General features: G+C 43.4%; 1 protein-coding gene across 2 annotated transcripts; it reads left to right on the top strand.

The window, feature by feature from the left end:
• The first annotated feature begins 16,639 nt into the window (after window positions 1-16,639).
• LOC133887119 (B3 domain-containing protein Os11g0197600-like) lies at window positions 16,640-21,271 on the top strand. 2 transcript variants are annotated; one of them, XM_062327043.1, is made up of 5 exons: window positions 16,640-16,975; window positions 17,540-18,056; window positions 18,647-18,721; window positions 18,849-19,012; window positions 20,711-21,271. In XM_062327043.1, exons 1-5 carry the CDS (start codon window positions 16,784-16,786, stop codon window positions 20,987-20,989), a joined length of 1,227 nt encoding a protein of 408 aa, XP_062183027.1. In that variant the 5' UTR covers window positions 16,640-16,783; the 3' UTR covers window positions 20,990-21,271. The 2 variants fall into 2 exon arrangements, with proteins under 2 accessions (XP_062183027.1, XP_062183028.1); XM_062327044.1 differs by lacking the exon at window positions 18,647-18,721.
• Window positions 21,272-23,694: the final 2,423 nt, after the last annotated feature.

Below are 23,694 nucleotides of genomic sequence, written 5' to 3'. Positions count from 1 at the left end.
TCGTCGCTGCCAAATAGAGTTCGACTCGATTATGAGCTCACAAACTCGTTCGTGTATATATATGTAGCCCTAGAGCCTCTCCCAAGCACCACAAACCTTTTGCCCAAGTCATAGGAGCTCGAGCATGCCTAGAACCTCACCTCCACCAACAACCGAGAGCCGCCATTGCTGTTGATAGCTGCCAACCCCTCTGAGTCATCGCCGATGCCGATGTGTACCCTAGGTAAGCTTGCCATACTCCCTTGATGCTTTTCTGCTGCTCGCCGGGGTCTTTGAACCATGGGAAACTAACACCGGTGAGGTTCCGGCCGTGCGTCATCGTGGGAAGGTCGTCGCCACCCCTTGTCATGCTGGAGGCGAGCACGATCGCGCGAGCACCGTCCGATCTGTGATGAACGGTCGAGATTAGATCATCACGTACCCCTTCGTCCAAGCCCAGTTAGCGTTTTGTAATCCAAGTCAGCATGACACATGGCTGCTGTGTAAGCATTCCTGTCCGACATGTTGTACCACGTCAGTGCTAGAAGCTGAGCCAACAAAAGCTCTTTTCTTTTTGATTTATTCCTATTGTTGACGTCATATATGCTATATATTATGCAATTAATAGATTTCTCGTGTAAAAATAATTTTGAAAATAATAATAATTAGGAAAATAGTTTTAATAATGTTTATAGGTTTGTCTATTTTTGTTTAATAGTTTATAATTCAAATAAATGATATACAATTCTAGAAAAATCCTAGAAAATTCGAGAAAACCGTAGATGACTCTAGAAAAATCTTAGCAACATAATTTCATATATAGATAATCATTTTGTGTCCTGTTTTAACCTTTAGGAAGCCATAACTTTGTAATTGTAGCCCCGTTTTCACCCGTTCTTTCGCGAGATTATCCGAAAAAGTGTGATTTTGTGTTTGATGGTGTCTGTTGAGTGTTATTTGGTTCCTTTTGGATTTTGGTGTTTATGTGTTGCCTTTTTACGTATGTTTGCGAGTAGACACCAACATTCCAAAGGAGCTAGAAGGTCGACAGGATCAAGACTTTGATGACCCAATTGAGTATAGTGAAGGCAAGTTATGTTATTGAACATATTTATCCCAGTTTTTAAAAATATCTTTGTTTTACAAACATGCATGCTAATAATTTTATTGGGAATCCAAAGAGTTAGGTTTTACCTTAGTTTTCCATTATCATCCTTGTAGCTTTGGTTATGGTTTTGGGTTATGGAATGGTAGACGATGCTTAGCTTTGCCTGGGATGGAGATCACGATAATGACTCAATGAATATGATAATGGTCCTATGCAACAATGATAAAAGATGATGATATAAGTTTTGTAGCAACATGGTATACAAATTTGAGCATGTAGTTTGATGAGTATGTTGGGAGTTATTGTTAAGGACCCCCGACGACCCCTTGGCTCAGCTAGCCTATGCCTATGGACCTAAGACCCCGAAGGCCGCTTTCGGAGCTCCGAACTTCGGGGAAGCCTTAGCGTCCCGGAGCCATGCCACCTGGAGCCCCAGCCTTCAGAGCTTGGGCAGGCTTCCTGAAGGCTACGGTGTGAGTCATTAGGCCTCAAGAAAGATCTGCCAGAGGGGAACGCCGATCATCCTTCCCCTGCAAGGATGTGACCGGCATTCCGTACCAAGGCTAGTGGACGCCATCCTGACAGGATGACGCAAGTGGAGGATGCCTGACACACGGGACAGCGTAGCACCGGGCCGCATTTGGCGACCGACCCTGCACCGACCTCAAGGTTGGTTCAGCCCTTGGATTTGCTGTGGTAGATATTATCTCCTGAGTAAGGTAAAAAGTAGTTTTACCTGGACTTGCGCCATGTAATTTGGCCGGTCCTAAATCTTTGTTAGTAGCAATAACTTGTACGCTATGCCAGGGGTAGCCCTATAAATACAGGGCATGGCCATCAGGCCAAGGACCAATCTTTTCTACTACCAATACATTTTTTGTGTCCCATCCTCTTAAACTTTGTCTCCAAGCTTGAGTCTTCTCCTTAGAAAAAATTCTCACCGTACTTGTTAGAGCAAGGTGATCCCTCGTTCCAACGAGGCCGTCGAGTGGGCCAACGACAATATTCTCTCTGGCTTAAATCGCCGACTCGTCGGCCTATGGGTCGAAGAGCTTCCCAAGGTTTTGTGGTCCATTCGCACCACGGTCACGCGAGCCACCGGGTTCACCCCTTTTTGTCTCCTATATGGCGACTAAGCTATGACCCCCACCGAGGTAAAAGGATGCTCGCTCAGGGTGCAACTACCGCAAACTACCACACACAGAGAGAGAGAGAGAGAGAGAGAGAGAGAGAGAGAGCTCTCCCTCGATCTCACCGAAGGCACGCAACTCCACGCTATCCAGAATCTTGATCGCTACATCGCGAAAACCAAGGCCTGGTACAATCCTAAGGTTGTGCAACAAAGCTTCAAACCCGGGGACCTAGTACTTTGATGTGCCCTGGCTTCGGGAAAACTGCGTTAAAAATGGGAAGGCCCATACCTAGTCCTCGAGTCTAATAGGCCAAATTCCTACCGTCTGGCCGATACATAAGGGACCCCCTCGAACACAGTTGGAATGCAGAGATCCTCCGCAAATACTATGTGTAGGGGACCCAGGCTCAGTCCTCTCCAAAGGTCCAAGACAATAAAAGCTGTAGGTTTACATACACAGGAAATAGCCACCTAACCTAGAAGTGTTACCCCAAAAAAAACATACCTCACACAAAGCCTACATGAACCCTTCGGCATCTTGAAGGCAGTGTCTCCGTGCTGGAGAAGTAAATCCCTTTGGCATCTTGAAGGCAGTGCCTCCGTGCCGGAGAAGTAAATCCCTCCAGCATCTTGAAGGCATTGCCTCCGTGCTGGAGAAGTAAATCCCTCCGGTATCTTGAAAGCAGTGCCTCTGTGCCTGAGAAGTAAAACCCTCCTGCATCTTGAAGGAAGTGCCTCAGTGCCAGAGAAGTATATCCCTCTGCCATCTTTAAGGTCTAGTTGACCTACGTGGTAGAGAGGCAAAGACCGCTCCAGCATATTGAAGGCATTGCCTCTGTGCTAGATAGGCACATACCCTCTGCCATCTTTAAGGTCCAGCTAACCTACGTGGCAGAGAGACAAATATTGCTTCGACATCTTGAAGGCATGCCTCCGTGCCGGATAGGCATAGACCCTCCGTCATCTTTAAGGCCTGGCTGATCTATGTGGCAGAGGAATAAGCTCTCTGGCATCTTGAAGGCCTAGCCTCCACGCCAAAAAGGATTGATAACAAAGTTATGATCCTCCGACATCTTGAAAACTAAAAGTCTCCGTGCCAAAATCATCTGACCCCTCTAGTATCTTAAGTCTCCGTGCCAAAATCATCTAACCCCTCTGGTATCTTGAAGACATAGCCTCTGTACTACAGAGGTGTCATGCATCGAAACATTAGTAAACGAGTTGCTTTAACCTGCTCTCAACTAACGCAACTCAGTAACCCTTAGATCTTGCACCCTGTGGCTGCTAACAGCCATAGAATGCGAAGGGGCCGGGATAGGGGGCACATGTGAGGCGTTGATGCGATAAAATTATAACTCCAAAAAACAAAGTTAACACAACGCAAGCTTATTCGTACAAGTTTGTATTCGGCTAGTCACTATACATTGAATCTATGCCTAGCAAACTTGCTAGCCTGTTACGCCTCCCTGAAGTACTACGGGATGCGGAGGGCGCTTGGCCGCCACGCCTCCCAGAAGTACCGCGGGATCTGGAGGATTGACCTCGGTAACGACGCACGGAGGGTCGACGCAAATCCCCTCCATGCAAAGACGTACTGCCTAAGATAGAGCCCCCCTGAGGTCGGGAAGACAAAGGTTCCACTGGGAAGGGATACGAGTTGAAGGCAAGAAAATCCAACTCCTCCTCCCCCGGCGGGGACTCTTCAGCCTGTACCTCCTCCACCTTCACTCCAGTCAGAATAGGCTCAAGGATTTCTGAAGACACCCTTCTATTAGAATCCAAGTGGAGGACAAAACATTGAAGGAAGCGTGAGCCGGCAACCTCCCGGGCTGTTCGGGCTGTACACCAGCCGTCCTTTTCAACAAAATACACATCTAAAGCAGACACAAGGGGGTCCTCCAGCTTGACGTTGACAAATACATCGGCGGCCACCTTCGGATCCACACACCCTTTGGAATCGCAGGGCATGATGAAGCCACTCCACCGCCAGACAGACGAAGTGGCCCCAGACGCTCCAGATGCACTTGATCCCCCTAGAGGCACCGTCCTGGGCACGAGAGAGGTCCCCTCCAGCCTCAGGTTGCTGCACCTATGTGCACAGATCGGACTCCAGTTAGCCTCAAGGCACGAGCATTCCGGAACAATACAGGCAAACCACAAGGAGATAGACATGGCTCTATTTGGCAAGCAAAAGCCCAAATACATGAAGCAAAAGATGGTAGTCAACATACTAAGACTTTGACCCCTTCAGAAAGGAAAGAAAACTAAAAACAACAGCCTGCATAGAGCTACACCTCCGGAGTTAGTTTTTATGGAGCATCCACACACGGAGACTACTCCTACAAAGTAATGAATTGAAGCAAAGAACCTCCAAAGCGCGGCGGTGCACCTACAAGCTCCTGATGAAGGACCTGACCTCTCGACGAAGAACATGGGTGAAGACCCCCCGTGGTGCATGGAGTCACCTGACCGGCCATGTAGCGTAGCATCATGCTCCGATCATGCCTTGCCCACAAATTCTGGTGGAAGTTCTCTAAAGCCACGTGAATCTCTACCGGAGGTGCCTCTGGCCAGAAGCCCTCAATCACGGAGTCTGGCACTTGCTGATCCAATGCTTCGAATGGGCCAACCCCTGCTTGGTACTGTAGGGTCAGTTGGAGCGCCGCAGCCACACGTGTGCTGGACCTCGTGTAAGTCTCCACAGTTTTAACCATCACCCTTGTTGCAGATCGAAGCCAGAAGAGCGGAATAATCGACGCCTTCGAGTCGGAGGGTAGTGGCGGACACCTAGCCCCAAGCCTGCTCATAGCATCGAAGGTGATCCGGGCCACCTTCGATGCACATGTAGCTAACTGCTAGCACTTCGAATGCAGTGCCCTTTCGATGCTTGAGCCTCCTCCAGCTCTCGTTGTGCCTCGACCACCACAGTCCGAAGGGTCTTAATTTCACCTTCGATCGACACACGAGTTGCGTTGGCTGCGTCACCGAACTCCCTCACCTCTCGAAGATCTTCGACAGCCTTTCGCGACTCAGCTTCCGCGCGCTCTTGTTTCGATACCTCCTCCTGCCGAAGACCCTCTTCACGCTCATGGAGTGTTGTCTCCTCCTGTAGACGACCATCTGCAAACTCCACCTACTTTCGAGCCTCCTCCAAGGCCTGACGAAGGCCTGCCACCTCGTCGAGGGCTGCGGCGAGTGCCTGGCGCCCCCATCTCCCAATGCCTTCGTCAAAATCACTTGATACGAAGCACATCACAAAAAAAGATAAGCTACTTAGAATCAGATGCCAGATCTGGCAGATTGTGGCTAAATACTGACCTATAGGGCCACTGTTGTCATGTGTGCCTCTACTTCCTCCAGAGGATGCCGGGCCATCGATCGCTTGACCTCTCCACTCCAGAGGAGAGATGACAAAATCCCTTAATGCCTCCGGACGCAACGCGAAGTCGTCTAGGGTCAAGACCTCAAGGCCAGGGCCCTCCTCGACCGTGGCGAAGGGAGCCCATGTGGAGGGTCTAGTGCCCCAAGCATAGGCCGCCATAGTCAAGTCATAAACCGGCTCGATGCTTTGCGGCTGTGAGGCCATGTTCCCCGAAGCAGCGTTCAAGGACACCTCCGGAGGGGTCCCCGACCCTTGCCAAGGCTCCAAAACCTCTGGAGGACACATCCATCTCGATGGTCACTGCAAGATCCTAAGAAGCACAAATCAAGATCCTGGTGCATGACCAAAATAAGATATAACTAATGAAGTAACAATGTCTCACCAAGTCCCTCAACCCCTCTCATAGAAGGGCCCATACGTCATCGACGTTCGAACCAGCAAACCCAAAGTCATATTCCACGGAGGCCACACCTCCTCTTTGGCTCTGGCCGTGGCTGGCAATGTCCGGAGGGGCCAAGCCCTTCCCCTGGTCACGACATCCGAGGTGATCCTCACCTTCGGATAGGCCGCCGGCGCTTCCAACCCGCCTCTGGTGCTTCTTAGGAACCATTGGCACCTCAGATGACTCGGTCATTGAGCCAACATGCGAGCCTTCAGAGACAAAAGGCCGTTGAGCCCAAAGTGGTTTTGCAAAGATCACGGGAGCCACGCGCGCTCGTTTCCCAAAGACCTTAGGCTTGAGCGGATCCCACCACGCCGGAGCCACCACTCCAAGATGATAGCAGACGTTGTTGTACTGCTCCCAGCTCCCTATCAGAGCCACCCGTTGCTTCTGCTCTGTGTCAGTAGGTGGGCCCAGGATCACCTCTGTAATCTCAGCTGCTCGCTCCAGCGGAAGGCAGCTCTCTGAAAGGAAAAGGTGGCTCACATCTACGGATCCAAAACTAGACAATGAAGAGGACTCACCAAAGCTAACGGGGGGCCCAGAGTACACCTTCGGTCACCCTTCCGCACCTTACTTGAAGACACAGTCCCAGCCCACCCGAAGGGGCCAAATGCGCAACATAATGAATTCCTCCACGAGGTCACGCTTGCTCATCTTTCCAGCCACCTTCTGGAGGAGGGCTAGCCGCGAAGTAAACTGATTGTACGTGATGTCCGGCTTTGGCTCCTAGACATACGTGATATCCCGGTTTGTGGAGGGAAGGGGGATCCGATGCCGACATTATAGTAAAACCATCGCTGCGACCAGTCGGTGTACCACTGGCTGTTAATGGCCTTCGCTGGAAAGGTATCGTGGTACTGCGGCCGTATCTGAAAATTGACGCTGCCAAAGTTGAGGGCCTTTTTCACCCCGTCCTCCTTGAACATCTTCGGCTGGCAGCTGGCGAAGTGGAAGGCTACGAAGAAATCCACCCTCCCTTCGCACCTCTTCGCCCGCATGGCCCACTCGAAGGTGGCTAGGAGGGTGATGGCATTGACATGGAGCTGTTGAAGCTCCATGTAGAAGTGGCGGAGCATCTCCTCGAGAAACTTCACCAACGGGAAGCCTAGGCCCGCTTCAAAGAAGGCATCGAACACCACAACCTCGTGGCCTAGAGGCTCCGGGACCTCCTCGTGACCTTGGAATAGTCCGGTGATCTGCACAGGGTAAGACCAAAGCATCTCTTCCAGAGAAGAATGAAAGTGCAAAGACTGAAGATCAACCCATTGGATGGTCCGGTTCTTAGTTTGTGCAAACCGGAGCATAGCACTGGAGCATTTCTTGCAGAAGTGACTGCAATTGAAGAATGAAGAACAACCCACCGGAAGGTCTGGTGCTATGAAGATGAATGCACCGGAGCATTTTATACGGAGAGGCTGCAAAGGCTCGGATAGCTAAAGATAACTCACCGAGAGGTCCGGTGATGGAATTAAAGGCACATCGGAGTGTTCGGTGTTCACAGAGGTATTGAGTAGAGTTCCAACGGCTAGTTTCTAAGGCTGTACTCACCGAATGATCCGGTGTTAGACTACTATTCTCACTGGATCATCCGATGTTAATAGCTTTTTTGAGTCATTGGAAAAATGGCTAGTTGGCGGGTTTGATGCTATAAATACCCTTCCACTCAGTCATTTGAAGGTGTGGCATGTTGCTGGAGTCTAGAGGAAGCTCATATACACTTGAGAAGACATCCAAGCCACCAAAGTACTTAAAGCGATTATCCGAGGCAATTAAGCATAAGATTAGAGATTGTTTAGTGCTTATAGGACTAGAGCGAGTTTTAGCTAAGTGCTGCAACTTGAAGAAGGGATCAAGGAGTGATCGTAGCTTGTAGCGAGTGGTACATCGACGTCTTAAAGTCTTGGTGACTCGCCGACATCTTGGACCTTGGTGTCTCAAGCTTGTTGACCCTCCGACTTGGTGTGGAGCGGCGAAAAGATACGTGTACGGGAACGCGGAGACCCTTGCCTTGGTGGTTCAAGCTCTGAAGTAAGCACGGTGGTAACTGATCGAAAGAGAGGCTAGTGGTGATACATTGCCTTGGTGGCTTGGTGGCTCATCGTGCTTGAGTTCTTATCTTGGTGACTTGGTAGCTCAAGAGTCATGATCGGAAGAGTCGTGTCGATCGGGGGCATATCATTTGTGGAGCTACAACGTGGACTAGGGGTGACATTCAAATCACTGATACCACGGGATAAAAATCCCTTGTACCGAGTTTATCTCTCTACCCTATTTACGTTTTCGTATTTACACACTTGCAATTTACCTTTCTTGAGCGGTAGAGTAGACACACTAGATAATCCTAGAGTACATTTAGATAGAAATTGAGATAGTTTTGTCTTGTGAAGTTTTTAGAGCCATTTTAGTTTAGGTTTCTAAATGTCCTAATTCACCCCCCTCTTAGGACGTCACTATTCCTCACAATTAGTATCAGAGTCTCGTGCTCTTGATAGGCTTAACATTCTAGAGTTGTGACGTATGGGGTTGAGATGACACCTATAGTGCTTCACTTTTTGATGGCACAAATATCTCCTATTGAAAAATTCTAATATCTTGTTATTTGCGAGCTAGAGGTCTAGATATTTGGAGAGTCACCGAGGAAGGGATAAAACCTCGCATCACCAACACGGAGAGGCAATTAGAGGCATTGGCGAAGAGTATCCTTTTATTATTTTTAAATGTTGATATATTTAATCGTGTTTATGCGTATGATATTTGGAATAGTCTTATTGAAATACAGAAAGGCACAAAGGATGTGCATAATGAGAAATATCATGTGCTGGTTACTAAGCTCAATGGTATCAAATAACTACCCAATGATAATGCTAATAAAATATACTCACATTTGAATATTCTTGTCAATGAGATCAATGGGCTAGGTTTGACGCCAATTGACGATGATCGAGTGGTGAGAAGAATACTTCAAGCTCTTCTTCCGAAGTACAAGTTGATAATCTCCATCATCTACGACAATAATGATATCAAGAAGATGACTCCAAGTCAAGTCCTCGGCAAAATCACCGTCCATGAGATGACCATGAACATGGTTATGTAAGTATCTTCCTCATCCAACGCGAAGAAACTTGCTCTTACAAGCAAGCAAACACCATGCCCACACATAAAGGAGAAAATGAGGATGCAAAAGCAAGAGTCAAGCTCAAGCGAAAATGATGGAGATAAAGATAAAGATGAAGAGAGCAATGAAGATGATGAGCAAAGTACATCAAGTGATGAAGAAATGGACCCTGAAGTCACCAAGCTCATCTCTCAAGTGGAGAAGAACATCAAGAAGATCAATACCAAGATTGATCATCGATTCTCCATGAAAGACTTGGTCAAAACTATTGATCACATTAAGAATGAGAAGAAGACCAAGAGCAACAGGGAGACAAGGGGAAGAGCCAAAGCATTTGCAAGCATAGAAAGTTGGGTGTGTGAAGATGAAGATTCAAGCTCAAGTGATGAGAGCTTCGCCACCCACTCCTCCAAGAGAAGCTCTTCCTCAAAATCACCATCACGCAAGTCATCATGACGCAAATCATCACACAAATACCTTATGATTCAATTTGCTAAACAGGGAGCATGATGAGCTTAAGGCTAAATTTGAGTACATTGAATCTTAAACTAAGCTCACGTTAGAGAAATTTACCTCTTTATTTAATTTCAATTCTAAGGTAGATGCTTGCACTTTTTGTGATGATTTAATTGATTTATCTAGCTCACCCCTTTACAATGAGATATGTGTTGATAATGTTCTTATAAAAAATCTAATGAACTCATTGCACAAGAAACTGATGTGCTTAAGCAAGAAGTGGAAAAGCTCAAGAAGGATTTGACAGGATTAAAGGACAAGAACCATGTCCAACCTCCTCAAGATAATCATGCTACCATGATGAAAAAGCTTGCGGAGAGGTTCACTGTGACATGCTTCAAATATCATCAAGAAGGCCATAAGTCCTTCCAATGCAAACAAGTCAAGAAGGAAACGAAGGAGAAGAAGAAAGCAATAAACCTCTCCAACAAGGCCTCCAACATCTACACCAAGCCCAACTACAAGATCAAGATCAAGAGCAACCACTACAAGCTCAAGAAGAAGAACAATGGCAAGGTGGTTGCACATATGATTAGGAGAAAGAATTTGGAGTAGAACCAACCCATTTGGGTGCCTAAGGAAGTCATCACCAACATGAAGGGGCCCCAATCAATTTATGTTTCAAAGAAGACTTGAAGCCCGAGGTGGCTATGAGGATTTGAAGAAGTGGCTCACAAAATAAAGTAAAGATTCAAGCGAAGAAGCCAAGTGTATAAGATTGGAAGCTTTGATGAAGATAATGATCATCATATATCCAAATCCCTACCCAGAGGTAAAAAGGTAATGGAGCTAGATGCAATATCTTTGAATTGTTGTAGCTCATTTGCCTTGCCTAGGATTGCATATACATATTTCAAGTTATTGCAATACCTAGCATAGGTTTTTATATGGTAGGTTGCTTGTGTTTCTTTATTTCTTATGAGCAACAATATTTTTATGGAATTAGTTTTATAATTGGTATCTTTTTATATGCAATGAAGCAATCTATAGGGTACCTTTTCCATTGTTATTAATAACAAGTGTATATGTCTCGCAATCATTTAACACTTGTATGTACACATTTAGGGGGAGTATATCCTATTAGTTGTGATTTTGAGACTAACATGTGTTGCTAGATGTATCTTTTGTAGTTTTATGAAGAAATCAACATGTCCTTGGAGGTATACAATATTTATTAATATCATTGTTAATTTATTTCTATATTTAAACTACCTCTATGCATAATATGACTTAAACTTCCTACATCTACTTATTGTTTAGATGTACATATATTGCTACATTCCTATAAGTGATATTCATAAGTGGGTCTCATTATATGTATGCACACATAAAAGGGGAGTTTAGATTATATCATGTGAGTTTCATGAATTATGATCATTGTTTGTCTTTTTTTCAATTGATATCAATATCTAACATCCTTACAATTGGTATATATTTTCAATTGGTATTATTTGATATGGATCATGATTTATGAAGCTCTCTCGTCTATGCTCTAACGTTTTTCCTAGAGTTGAACATATGTTTGTAACTCTTTTTGAGATTGTCGACAAAGGAGGATAAGTTTGATGACCAAAGCAAGAATCAAGATGTCTAGGAATGCCAAAGTTGACAAAAGGGAAGAAGAAGAAGATACAAAAAGCAACATGAGGCACCTAGGTTGACAAAGAGGAGAAGTTCTTGCATGAGTCGATTAAGGGAGATAGTGACAATAGAGAAAGAGGGAGCCATAACAAAGGGGACTAAATGGTAAGAGCATGCATCAAGTAATATGGTAAGACTTTATGCTCTTTATGATTGGTATCATTTATTATTTGCCACTTATTTTGGTTGTGTTTTCATCAATCAAAAAAGGAGAGATTGTAGCGAAAATAACCCTATTAGGCCATGATTATGATTTTGGTGATTAATGATAATATAATCATTGGGACTAATATGTTTGTCAATAATATATGTTAGTAGGTCTCACGGATGCAATACTCAAAAAGTCACGCAGCCGAGACAAAGATTGACTGAATTGGAGAAGTTTTAGGAAGATTTTCCCCATCGGAAGGTCCATTGTAGAGGAGTTGAATTCACTGGAGTATTTTATCCAGAGGCAAAGTGAAGGTTGATGACTTCACCGGATGGTTCGGTGCTCTGCGTGTTGAACTCATCGGAGTATTTCTGACAATGGGGGAGAAGGCTGATGACCTCACCGGATAGTCCGGTGATCCGCACAGTGTTACACCGGAGCCTTTATTGCAGAGAAGAATGCAAGTGTAGAAAACTGAAGATCAACCTACCGGATGGTTCGGTGCTTGGTTTGTGCACACCAAAGTATAGCATCAGGGCATTTTTTACAGAGACAACTAAAAGTGTTGAAGAATGAAGAACGACCCAACAGAAGGTTCAATGATCTGAAGATGAATGCACCAGAGTATTTTACAAAGAGAGGCTACAAAGGCTCAGATGGCTAAAGATAACTCACGGGAAGGTCCGATGATGGATTTTAAGGCATACCGAAGTGTCTGGTGTTCACAAAGGCATTCAATAGAGTTCTAACGGCTAGTTTATGAGGCTGTACTCACTGGATGATCCGGTGTTAGTACTGTTGTTCTCATTGGATCATCCAGTGTTAACAATTTTTCTGAGTCATTAGAAAAATGGCTAGTTGGATGGTTTGAGACTATACATACCCATACACTCAGTCATTTTAAGGTGTGGTATGTTGCTGGAGTCTAGAGGAAACTCATACACATTTGAGAAGACATCCAAGCCACCAAAGTGCTTAAAGTGATTATCCAAGATAATTAAGCACAAGATTAGAGAGTGTTTAGTTCTTATAGGCCTAGAGTGAGTTATAGCTAGGTGTTGTAGCTTGAAGAAGGGATAAAGGAGTGGTCCTAACTTGTACCAAGTGGTATGTCGGTGCCTTAGAGTCTTGGTGACTCACCGACATCTTAGGTCTTGGCTCAAGCTTGTTGACCCTCTGACTTGGTGTGGAGCGATATCAAGACATGTGTACGAGGACGCGGGGACCCTTACCTTGGTGGCTCAAACTCCGAAGTGATTACGGCGGCAAGTGACAGGAAGAGAGACTAGTGATGAGATCTTATCTTGGTGGCTTGGTGGCTCATCATGTTTGAGTCCTTGTCTCAGTGACTTGTTAGCTCAAGAGCTATGACCGGAAGAGTCGTGCCAACCGAGAGCATATCCTTTATGGAGCTCCAACGTGGACTAGAGGTGACATTTATGCCATCGATACCATAAGATAAAAATTCCTTATATCGAACTTATCTCTCAACCTTATTTACGTTTTCGCATTTACTTGCAAGAAAATGAGCAAAGATTACAAGTGAGTGGAGGAGAACCTTACCGAAATCTGATAGCAAAGCACGCAAGTGGTAGCTAAATTTTGTCAATGCTGCCAAATTTTGCTAAGGTAACACTTACTGCAAACCAAACAGCACTCAAGTATCCGTGAGTTCTATTCTTGTCAAAATTGAAAAAAATAGCCTCATTTTTGCTAGACTACTCATTTAAACTTCTACCCCATATTTAGACCTTGTTTAGCATAACTCTAGCTCCGAGATCCATCTAGGATTTAAAATTTATAGAATAAAATAAAGTGATTTAGATATTTGTTTTTAGTCCAAAATAAGAACAAGATGTTCAACCAAAATGCTCAATTTGTCCATAGCTACGACTCCAAAAATTTCTAAAACTAGGAATAACTAGCTCAATTTTTTTTAAAGAGCTAGAACTATACCAAACAAACACTTATAGTCGACTATCCAAACACCCTTAACTACTTTCTTACTCTTATCCCTGTGTAATTAAATGAAGTATGTATAATTTGTCACCTCCTTTTGTTGCAAGAGAAGCCACATTTCCACACCTTAAATCTAGACGAGTTTATGTGCAATGATTTGTATATGCATGTGGTGTGTGCATGGAGGATCCTCTGCATAGAGGTATACCCATTTGGTTTCTTTGTGGCTTAATGATCAGTTCAAAATTTTGTGTGTAAATTTCATATAAAAATAATTATTTGTGAGCAACGACTATCTCAATGGCTTGAGTTTATATTAAAAAAAAAATTAAGATCTGTTGCTGGACTCTTTAAAACTAAAGAGAAAATGCCTTGTATGCCACAAATTTAACACTAGCTAAGTGCCGTGCATTGTAACGAAAACGTAAATATTGGGCATGGTAACATCAAGCAAAAACTTATGGTATGGAGATATGGATACGCTATCGGAGCGTCACCAAACGAATACGTTAGGAGCGATGCTATAGTTTAATTTCAGATGAGATCCGAAAAAGTAGGAGGAGACTATCTGCTAATTTTCCTCCTTTTTTTATTTTCATTAGTAAAACAAGTTATATATCCAACGGTGAAGCTAGAGCAAATAATGCCATGGTCATATAGCAATGCATAAATTTTCAAACAATATTTCACTAAATAGCATTACACTGTGTTTTTACCCTAGTGCATGTGCACCATGGAGGGTCAACGTAGCTTCGCCATTGCCTATATCCGTAGTCAATAACGAGGCGGGGAGGCTATAAGATGATAATGGATGATAAAAGTGGGTAAAATTAAATCAAATTTTAAAGGTTTTTATTAGATAGGAGGAGAATAGGGGAAGAGGTGACGCAAAAACAACTCGTGTTTTATACAGTAGAGATTAAAAATTAACACTTTTCTTTGAATACCACTGCAGTGGGTGAAGCATTTGCAATGGCCATAAGATGAACGATGACAATACTTGAGGGAGGAGGTTGGGGGCGGCGAGCAGGGAAGGGCCGGCTGGCCAAAAGAAAAGAAGAAGAAAAGGAAAAAGAAGAGAAGAAGAAAAAGATGAGGAGGAGGAGGAAGGAGGAGAAAGAGGAGAGGGAAGAAAGAAGAAGAAGGTGATGATGAAGAAGGGAGAAGAAGAGGAATTCCTGCGAGTTTGTCGGATTCGTTGTTGATCCGAGATCTCACTCCAAAGGTGACATCTTCTTTGTCCTTAGACGCTTGTAGATAGTTGAGATCGGTCATCCACGTTTTTGGATAGGTGTTTGTTGGACTGGTTAGTGAGTAGCGGGTTAATTAATTTTAGGTCTAACCGGTATTGAAATCAATTGTATGGTCATAATGGAAGTTGTAGGTCTTGTCGAAAGCTTCCCGATGGCGTTGGTTTTGTTCTTTTTTGTTAAGAAGATTAGGAGTTTTTGACTAATTATGTTGGTGACTGGTGAGAGTTAGACAGTGTGATGTGTCTTGTTCTTCGTTCTTCGACCTAGCTAGATGAGGTTCTCGCTCGACGTCTGGCGAGCTAAGTGGTAGATGTCCTTCTGTAGCCTTCTATTGCTGGGTTTGCGTGGTTTTTGGGCGTAGAAGCGTGTGCCTTCTTTTGCTTTACCGTTTGTGGTGTCGTGGTGCTAATTGTGTGTTTGTTCAGGTGGAGTCATTGCAGGTCGCAGCTAGTGTCCGCCTTCATCACCGATGAAGTCAAGTGAATGTAGGAGATGACTATGCTTTAACTTGTTATTTAGTTACATCCATCTTTTAATTGCCGCACGTATAATGATTTATCAAATAAAAATGTGAACATGTTAGTTGCTTACCACATTCTAAAGATTGGATGTTTCCCAGATTATGAGATAACAGAAAGAAATATGTCTTATTTCTCGCAGTTGTTCATATTCCTTGTATGCGAAGCATGAAGTATATACTTATGTTAGAAGTTGTGTCTTTTGGTTATGCATAACCTTGTTGCTTAATATTTACTTTTCTAAAGTTCACCTGAATCTTGAATTAAGAAGTGAATGAAGCGATATACGTCATTTGCAACAAGCACCTTCATCTTTTGGTTTATCTTTCATGTTATCTTTTTAGCTATCTTTAGACGCGTTAACATGTCATTGTACTTTTCCATGATCGAGGTTTGTTCCTCATTGCTAGGATGTTTATTGCTATTAGTATGATGATATTTATTTATCTCTATGTGATGTTTGGTCAATTATACCTCTAGTTTTAGAGAAGATGCTGCTGAATTTTTCTTGTTCGATGGACATATAGGTTAGTAGCACTCCGAACTTGTGGAGGTTCCAGGTGTTACATGCAATATTGAAAAGACCAAGCTGTCCACCATAGATATTTGAAAGACACGCTACAAACACACCCCCTCCCCTTTCACATTGCCCCCAGTATCATTTTTGCATCTACATACTAGATGTAAAAATTGGTGATTGATCATCAAGCATTATGCTAAAGGTGGCCAACTGGGTCGGGCCTAACAGGCCAGTCCGAGGTACGGGAAAAATGGCAAGGCACGGCACGGTACGAGAGTAAACGGGCCGAGCCAGCACAACACAGTTAGGCGGGCCGTGCTTGGGCCAAAGCCACGGCATGCCGGGTCGGCACGACATGGCTCATTTAAGTTTTTCTATTTTTCTAAGGTTTTATATAATTTGTTTATCCTTAATACATAAAAAGATGCTTAATAGGGTGGTAGAGTGATTGTTTCCCATGTATGAGATTATGAGTTTGATCCTAACATCCGGCAATTTTTTGATGTTCTTTTCCGATTTTCACGTGTTAACAGGCCGACAAGCAAAAAAAAAAAAAAAAAACACATTAGGCCTACCGTGCCGTGAGCCGGCACGGTATAACGAGATCTTAAATAGGCTGTGCCTGGACTGCAGCCACGGCACGTGGACCGATACGATACGATCTGTTTAGCTGTAACAGATTATGCCTAATGTGGATCGTACCTGACTGGACCCGTACCGTACCAGATCGAACCGGCCATTTAGACGCCTCTGCATTACGCTGTCCTGGAAAGGAAAAGGAAAATCTAGCTACAATCTCTCTTGCAGATACATATTTCCAGCAGTCAGCACACTGCCCAAAAAGGAGCACAAGTTCAGCAACTTTTCCTCCCCTCTTTCCCCATTGTCTTGTAAAGACTGACCGTTTTGTCCTTGCGTTGGGCATTCCTTAAAACCCAAGGTTCAGACTCCAGTGACCGGTGGTAACTGCCCACAGTCCTCTATTCAGAGGGGCTGCCGGCCGGGCGTCCTGCCCTGCCCGCAACAATCATTGAATCTTCGGTCTTGGGGTGTCCTCCTTGCTCATGGGGCGCAAGAAGCAGCAGGGGAGCAGCAGCGCGGCCGTGGCGGCGCGGGAGAGCGGCAAGGAGAAGCAGAAGCAGAAGGATGGGAAGGAGGGGAAGCAGAAGCAGAAGGACGGGAAGGAGGGGGAAGCCATAGGCGCCGGCCAGCGCTTCTTCAAGGTCTTCTTCCCTGAGCAATCAGGGGAGCGATTGGTGAGCTTCTTGAGTCCCCTGTCTTGTTACATCCATGAATCAATGGAGGACTGTGCTATTACTTTTCGCTGCTTTTTTCCCCAAAAATTACTTTTGGTTGCTCCGTGAGATGCTGCGATGATGATCGAGCATTTCTTTTATCTTGTTTAGGAATCTGAACTCTGCGGCTTGCAATGGCCAAAACAAATGGGAAATGCTCATTGATTATTTTTTAATAGATTTTTACTTGTTAGTTTGTTTTTAGTCATTTACTTCTGCTGTCAGTCCTATACCCTCATGTTATCAGTGTTCAGTACTGTTTCATCTTCCAGGCTATGACTGCATATTCCAGGGCCATCACATTTGTAGACCACATGTAATTTTTTATTTGATAAAGGAAACATTATTTTTCTCTTGTAAATTGTCGTTATATCACGATGATACAACTTCTTATACCGTTTATTTGATGGCTTTATTTTTGAGCTGGGATTGCATCAGATATGTAGTTCATAGCGTCAACAAGTTCTTGTGTGTATTCTAGAGGGAAAAAAAACCAACAACTTCTTATTTGTTGACACTATGTAGAAAATTCCATCGCCGTTCCACCAGTACCTTGAGGACAAGCCTTCTGGATTGGTTTCCCTGAAAAGCCCAAGCGGCGGCACGTGGCAAGTAGTACTTACTTCAGACTCCGAAGGATTGTGGTTCGCAGGTGGGTGGAATGAATTTGTTAGAGATCATTCCCTCAAGAAGGGTCACTTTTTAGTATTCACTTATGATGGACACTCGCAATTCTGTGTGGTGGTGTTCTGTCCATCGGGCGTCGAGGACCCGTCAGCTTTGGTTGCTCAGCCTTGTAAGGACAGAGTCGTTAATGTAGAAAATGGTGAAGGGGACATAGTCATCGATGCAGGTGGGACATCTGAAATATCGACTTTCCCCCTAGAGGAGGGTAATGGAACCACAAGAAAAAGGAATAGAGGAACGGATGATCTCATAGCAGATGGCTCTGCATCGAAGTGGAAGAAAGCTGAGAAAAAGAGGCCTGATGGTATCGTTGGCACATCTAAGGCAGCATCGACAATCCTTAACAGCAATAAAGGTAATATATCCCTAATTTTCAGAAAATGTATAATTTAACTGAATAATTGCTCTGATGTACTCAACATTTAGTTCATGGCAAAAGTGCATAGCTGCTAGCAGTTTAGAGTGCAATTATTTTAACATGTTTTGAGTGACAACATCAAGTTGAGTGCAGGATAACTGCATAAATGAGTAACCCATTCATCACATGCCTGTAATTGTATTGTTGATAAGTTGCAGTGCACAGTCAGAACTCATGAGGCCATGTGTTATGCCATTGCAGGCTTGTAATTTCCATAAGATCCCCATGTCTAAGCTCTGTATTGGTGGTGGCTATTGACTAATATATTATCACTGATTCTTCTCTCTTTTTTTGAGAATAGAACATAAGTGCTCTATTATATCAAAACAAGATTACAATCCCAGTTGAGCATTGGCATCAAAACAATTCGATGGCCTGTCCAGTCACATGCATTGCTGCAAATCTGTTGTAGATTGTCTGGCACACTCACGAGCAACCATTATTCTTCTAGCTCGGATTCATTCAGAATCATTATCATCCATGCGCTTTCCATTCAAGCTAACTTTTGCATATCACAAATTTCTCAGTCAGTTTGTTAGATGAATATAATTGTTCCAACCAGACTCGGATCAGGGATAAGGATGTGCCTAGGGGTGGTAAATGTAAGTTAGTCCTCCCCTGATATTTTTTGTTAGACGTGAATTTCCCATCGTCTGTTATTAATAAGAGATTCAGTTCTTTTGGACTGTGTGATTTCTGTGAATGATTTGATGTTATTGCATTTTTCAGTCATCTTTAAGAAGGCAAGGCAACCAGTAGTAATATCACAAAGGCGTCCAGTAACTGAAGAAGAGAAAAACCTCGCTCTTAAAAGGGCAAAGGAGTTTAAATCAAAGAATCCTTTCGCCATGCAAATAATGATGGACTCTTATGTCTATGTGGGATTTTTCATGGTAATGTCACTTATTTCCCATATGCTACTTCATTTATATCGAGCTCAAAGCTATTCCTTGTAGTTGTATGTGTGAACAGAATTCCTTAATGCGCACTGTAGTTAGAATTTTTCTCAGTTGGCATATAAGTTCCTTGATGATAATACTCAAGTATGCTCCAAGCAAGTTAAGCATCATTACTTTCGTAGATAAAAATCTACATATCTTAGTTTACAAAAGTATCAAGTGTTGCCAATCTTGCGATAACTCAGAGTATTGAAGTATCAGGTTGTCGCTGCGCAAGAGTTTACCAATTCAGCTTCTAGGTACGAGGAGACTAGAGAGTCAGATTATTGTGAGAAATCCTGGACCCCATTGTCCAGCTCAAAATTGGGAAACAGAAATGCCCGCTGGTACTAATTAAAATTTGGATGGAGCTGGTTTCCCTAATAATAAGGAAAGAGCAGATGTTGTATGCTTTCTTTCATTCCTGGAAATTATTGTGATAAATGGGTATAGACTTATGGGTCCATTCTTGGAAAATAGATCTGTTTAGTATATAAAAACACTGTTATTGGCAGCCGGGCATAGCTGAAGGACATTCACAGGTACAACATTTTGATATAATCAGCTGGATCTGTGTACAGATGCTGCATTCCATTTTTTCTATATGGATATGCATTACTCTTGACATTCCATTTCTAGGTAAGTTTTTTTTTTATGTTGTACTTATTGCACCTGTTGAAAATCTACCAACTATATTTATCACTTATTTGTGTTTTCCTACTCCTTGCAGCCCACTGCTTTTGTAACAAGAAATAATATTCGAGCACTTTTTTAGTAACTTTGCAAACTAGCCTAGTTTGGTTTATTTAACTACCTTTGCTTATTGTTCTAAAAAACTTACTTTTGCGTTTCTAGTTTCCGATCCCACATTGGACTAGGAAAGTTTGTTTTACTTTTATAAGTTAGTTTTGTATTGTCTGATTGTGATGTTGAAGCACCAAGAGCCTAGAAAAATTACAAAAAGATATGTTTCCAGGGACGGACGCAAACCAAAATTCAGGGGGGGGGGGGGGGGGCTCATCGATATGCATGCCGCTTGCCTCGGTCCTGCACTGCTGCGCACTGCCCGCCCACCCGCCCGTTGCCTACCTACAGGCTGGCTACCCACCCGCTCAGCCGCCCGCGCTTCCTGCACGATGTGCCCCGTGCCGCCCACTCGTGACTCGCCCGCCTGCCTGTGCCTGTGTAGCTGCGCAGGTTGGTCACTTGGTTGGGGAATCGGGGATGAGATTGGGGAATTAGGGACTGGGAGATTGGAGAATCAGGGATGAGAATTCAGACAGCAAGTGAACTGGGCTAGGCCGGGCTGGTTTATTACGATTTTGCAAAGAGCGAACATGCCAGTTGGCCCAGGAGAACTCTTCCCCAACCAACGCAGCTTCTCTTCTTCCTCGGTGTTCTTCACTTGGTCCTCTATTCCTCATCTGAGTATCTGACCATGCGCCAGCTAAGTGGGGGGTGCTTGGGGGGGGGGGGCTCCCACTTGTGCCAACTAAGTAGGGGGGCTTGAGCACCCCCCCCCCCTTAGATCCACCGCTGTATGTTTCTGGTTCTTTCATCTGTCCAGTGAGCAGCGTTGTCATGTACCTGTGTATTTACCACTGGCTTGTTTACACTGCAATTTCTTCTCTGACTTACTCCATTGTATTGCAGAACATCTCATGTGAATTTGTCAGAGAGTCGCTTCCCAAAACAAGCAAGAAGATGACACTCTGGGATCCACAAGGAAAGCCTTGGGAAGTTAACTATGTTTACTACAGTGACCGCTGTGTTGCCTCTTTCAGTGGTGGCTGGGGTAAATTTTCCCTAGGAAATAATCTGGAGAAGTTTGATGTTTGTGTCTTTGAGCTATTTAAGGAGGACAACATAAAAGTGCACATCTACAGGGTTGTCCCGGAAATCACTCCGCTTCTCCGTTCCATCCACAAATAACATGGTTTTCTTCGCTTGTTGGAGAGTGCAATTCCATTGATCTGCAGCTACACAATAATAAGGCTGATCATTCACATGCTGGAAAGTGCTTCTGTGCTCCTTCGAGACAGAATGAACCAATAAAATTTCCCCAAACAAAGAAAAGTGACAAAAAAACAGAAGTTATGTACTTATATTCTGATGGGAACCCTGTTGTATCAGTTAAAGAATATTGTTGCAAACTTGCGGTCATCGGAGAACTACATTATATGAGCAATGCATTATAGTAATTTGTTGTGCCCATTAATTTTTATGCAGTTTATAATGGAAACATATGCTTCAGGAATAGGAAATCTGAAGAGCTGTTGCACTTCTGCATATCTGATCAGCTTTGCCTTGGCTGGTAGAGTGGTAGTTGCAAACATGTGGCTCTAGGGTGCAACTGAAGCCTTGACAAAAACTGGTTTCCAGTTATGAAATTCCCTGACCATAAATTTCTTTCTTTCTTAAGACTGTTACTAAACTGACTTTCTTGTGACCATGTCTGCTCAACCATTGATGCTTTTTTGATGGTGTAACCTGTGAGATCGTAGCCCAGTCATTCTAGAATCTTCTAGAACACAAGGTCGGCAGCAACATATAGGCTTTTAGCATCTGCACATTTCTAATTTGATTTCAGCATGCTACTACTACTTGCTTGATATATGAGCATGGGTTCTCTTTTTTCCAATAAAGGAAGCTTTATTAAACTTTAGCGTTATATCAAGATGATATAAGCACGTAAGAGTTTATTTTCGGTTTCTGCAAGTTAGAATGTACACAACCACATAAAGAAAAAAAAAAGAAAAGGGACCAAAAAGAATGATGGCCAGCTAGCGGTCTATGATAGGTCTTCAATATGAAATCTAGAATATCATTCAAATCGGATAAAGATTTCTTTACCATCCACACCATAAGAGTATAAGCCGTCACCACCATATGCAAGTGCTCCTACCATTGCAATGCAAACACAACGGAGAGTTAATTTTTCTTTTGTTAGAAACCACATCATTTCTACATAGCTACAATGATCAACAAAACGTTAACGTCGCTCTCATTATTTTGTCTTTTCATTGTGTACTAATCCCACAAAGCAAATTACCAAACATATTTGGAACATTTCTTGGTGGGTAAAGGTTGGAAGCTACTTGAATGGTAAACCATGAAAAGTAGCAATAAAAAAAAATATGCTTAATCATCTCATTGTTGTGACAAAAGCAACACTTTTGACTACCCTGTTATTGTCTCTTGATAAGATTATCTTTAGTTAGGAGGACCCCTCTTTGTAGGTAACAAAGGAAGGTCTTTATCTTCCAGATTTTTTTGTCCTTCGAGGTTCATCATTGTTTATAAGAGCTCGGTAAAGGGACCAAACCGAGAAAGTTCCAGATTTGTTCAATTTCCACCGGAGTTCGTCCGGTTCTGATGAAAGATTGATGTTGATAAGGAGAGGGAATAGCTCGTTCCATGCTATGAACTTAGGTCTGCTTAGATCTCGATGGAAAGCGATGTTTGGTGGAAAAGATTGGAGAACGTTAGCTACCGTGTCTTGCTTGTTGCACGCTATGTTATAAAGACAAGGATATTGGGTGCTCAAGGGTCAATTACCTAGTCAAGTATCTTCCCAAATCCTGGTTTTTGAGCCATCTTTGACTATGAAGGTGCCAAAGCAAAAACGATGACACTTCACCTTCATTAACCCTACCCAAAAGTGGTAATCACCAGTGCATCATCTAACTTTTTGACCCCAAATATTTATTACAAATTAGTTTATGCCAAATCCCTTCCCTGGATACTAATTTGTATAGCCATTTACATAGTAGAGTGTTGCTTCGAGCATTGAGATTTTGAATCCCTAAACCCCCTTGATTTATGGGTTGACAGAGGACACTCCATTTTCTTAGGTAATACTTCTTTTTGTGACTGTCGTTTTGCCAAAATAATCTAGAACGAAAGTACTCTAGTCTTTTGAGAACTCTGTGAGAGATCGAGAGGAAAGACATCATGTAAGTTGGGAGGCTACTAAGGAAATTGTTGATGAGGACAATTTTACCTCCCGATGATAAATACTTGCCCATCCAACTACTCAATCTTTTTTTTTCAAATCTCTCCTCAACTCCTTTCCAATTTGAGTTTCGGAGTTTGCGATAGTGTATTGGAATTCCCAGATAGCACAGAGGGAGTTCACCCTTAGCACATCCGAATATTTCTTCATATTGACTTAGACTATCTATCGCTTTACCAAAGCAAAACATTTCACTCTTATGGAACTTGATCTTTAAGCTAGATAATTGCTCAAAACTGTAGAGAAGGCATTTCATATTCCTGGCCTTTACTAAGTCATGATCCATAAAGAGGATTGTATCACCGCATATTGGAGGATAGATAGCCCCCCTTGGACTAGATGGGGGACTATTTATTTTACTTGATCTGCCATGTTCTCTCTTTCAATCAAGGTTGCTAACATGTCTGCAACAATGTTAAGCAGGATCAATGATAAGGGATCCCCCTGATGTAAGCCTTTTTAGTTTGGAAGTATCGTCCAGTTGAATCATTAACTTTGATGGCTACACTTCCTCCATATATGAAATGTTCCACCCAAGAACATCATTTTGGTGAGAAACCTTTCATCCGGAGGCTCTGTAGTAGAAAAGGCCATTTGACTTTGTCATAAGCCTTCTCAAAGT

The sequence above is a fragment of the Phragmites australis genome, chromosome 12, assembly GCF_958298935.1.
Source record: "Phragmites australis chromosome 12, lpPhrAust1.1, whole genome shotgun sequence".
Taxonomy (NCBI): Eukaryota; Viridiplantae; Streptophyta; class Magnoliopsida; order Poales; family Poaceae; genus Phragmites; species Phragmites australis.
The sequence above is the reverse complement of the archived record's forward strand: the minus strand, read 5'-3'. Positions and strand labels throughout refer to the sequence as shown.

Coding starts and splice junctions, on each gene's coding strand:
- LOC133887119 (XM_062327043.1), top strand. CDS start 16,784: ATGGGGCGCAAGAAGCAGCAGGGGAGCAGCAGCGCGGCCGTGGCGGCG. Junction 16,976..17,539: donor AGCAATCAGGGGAGCGATTG/GTGAGCTTCTTG, acceptor GACACTATGTAG/AAAATTCCATCGCCGTTCCA. Junction 18,057..18,646: donor AATCCTTAACAGCAATAAAG/GTAATATATCCC, acceptor CAAATTTCTCAG/TCAGTTTGTTAGATGAATAT.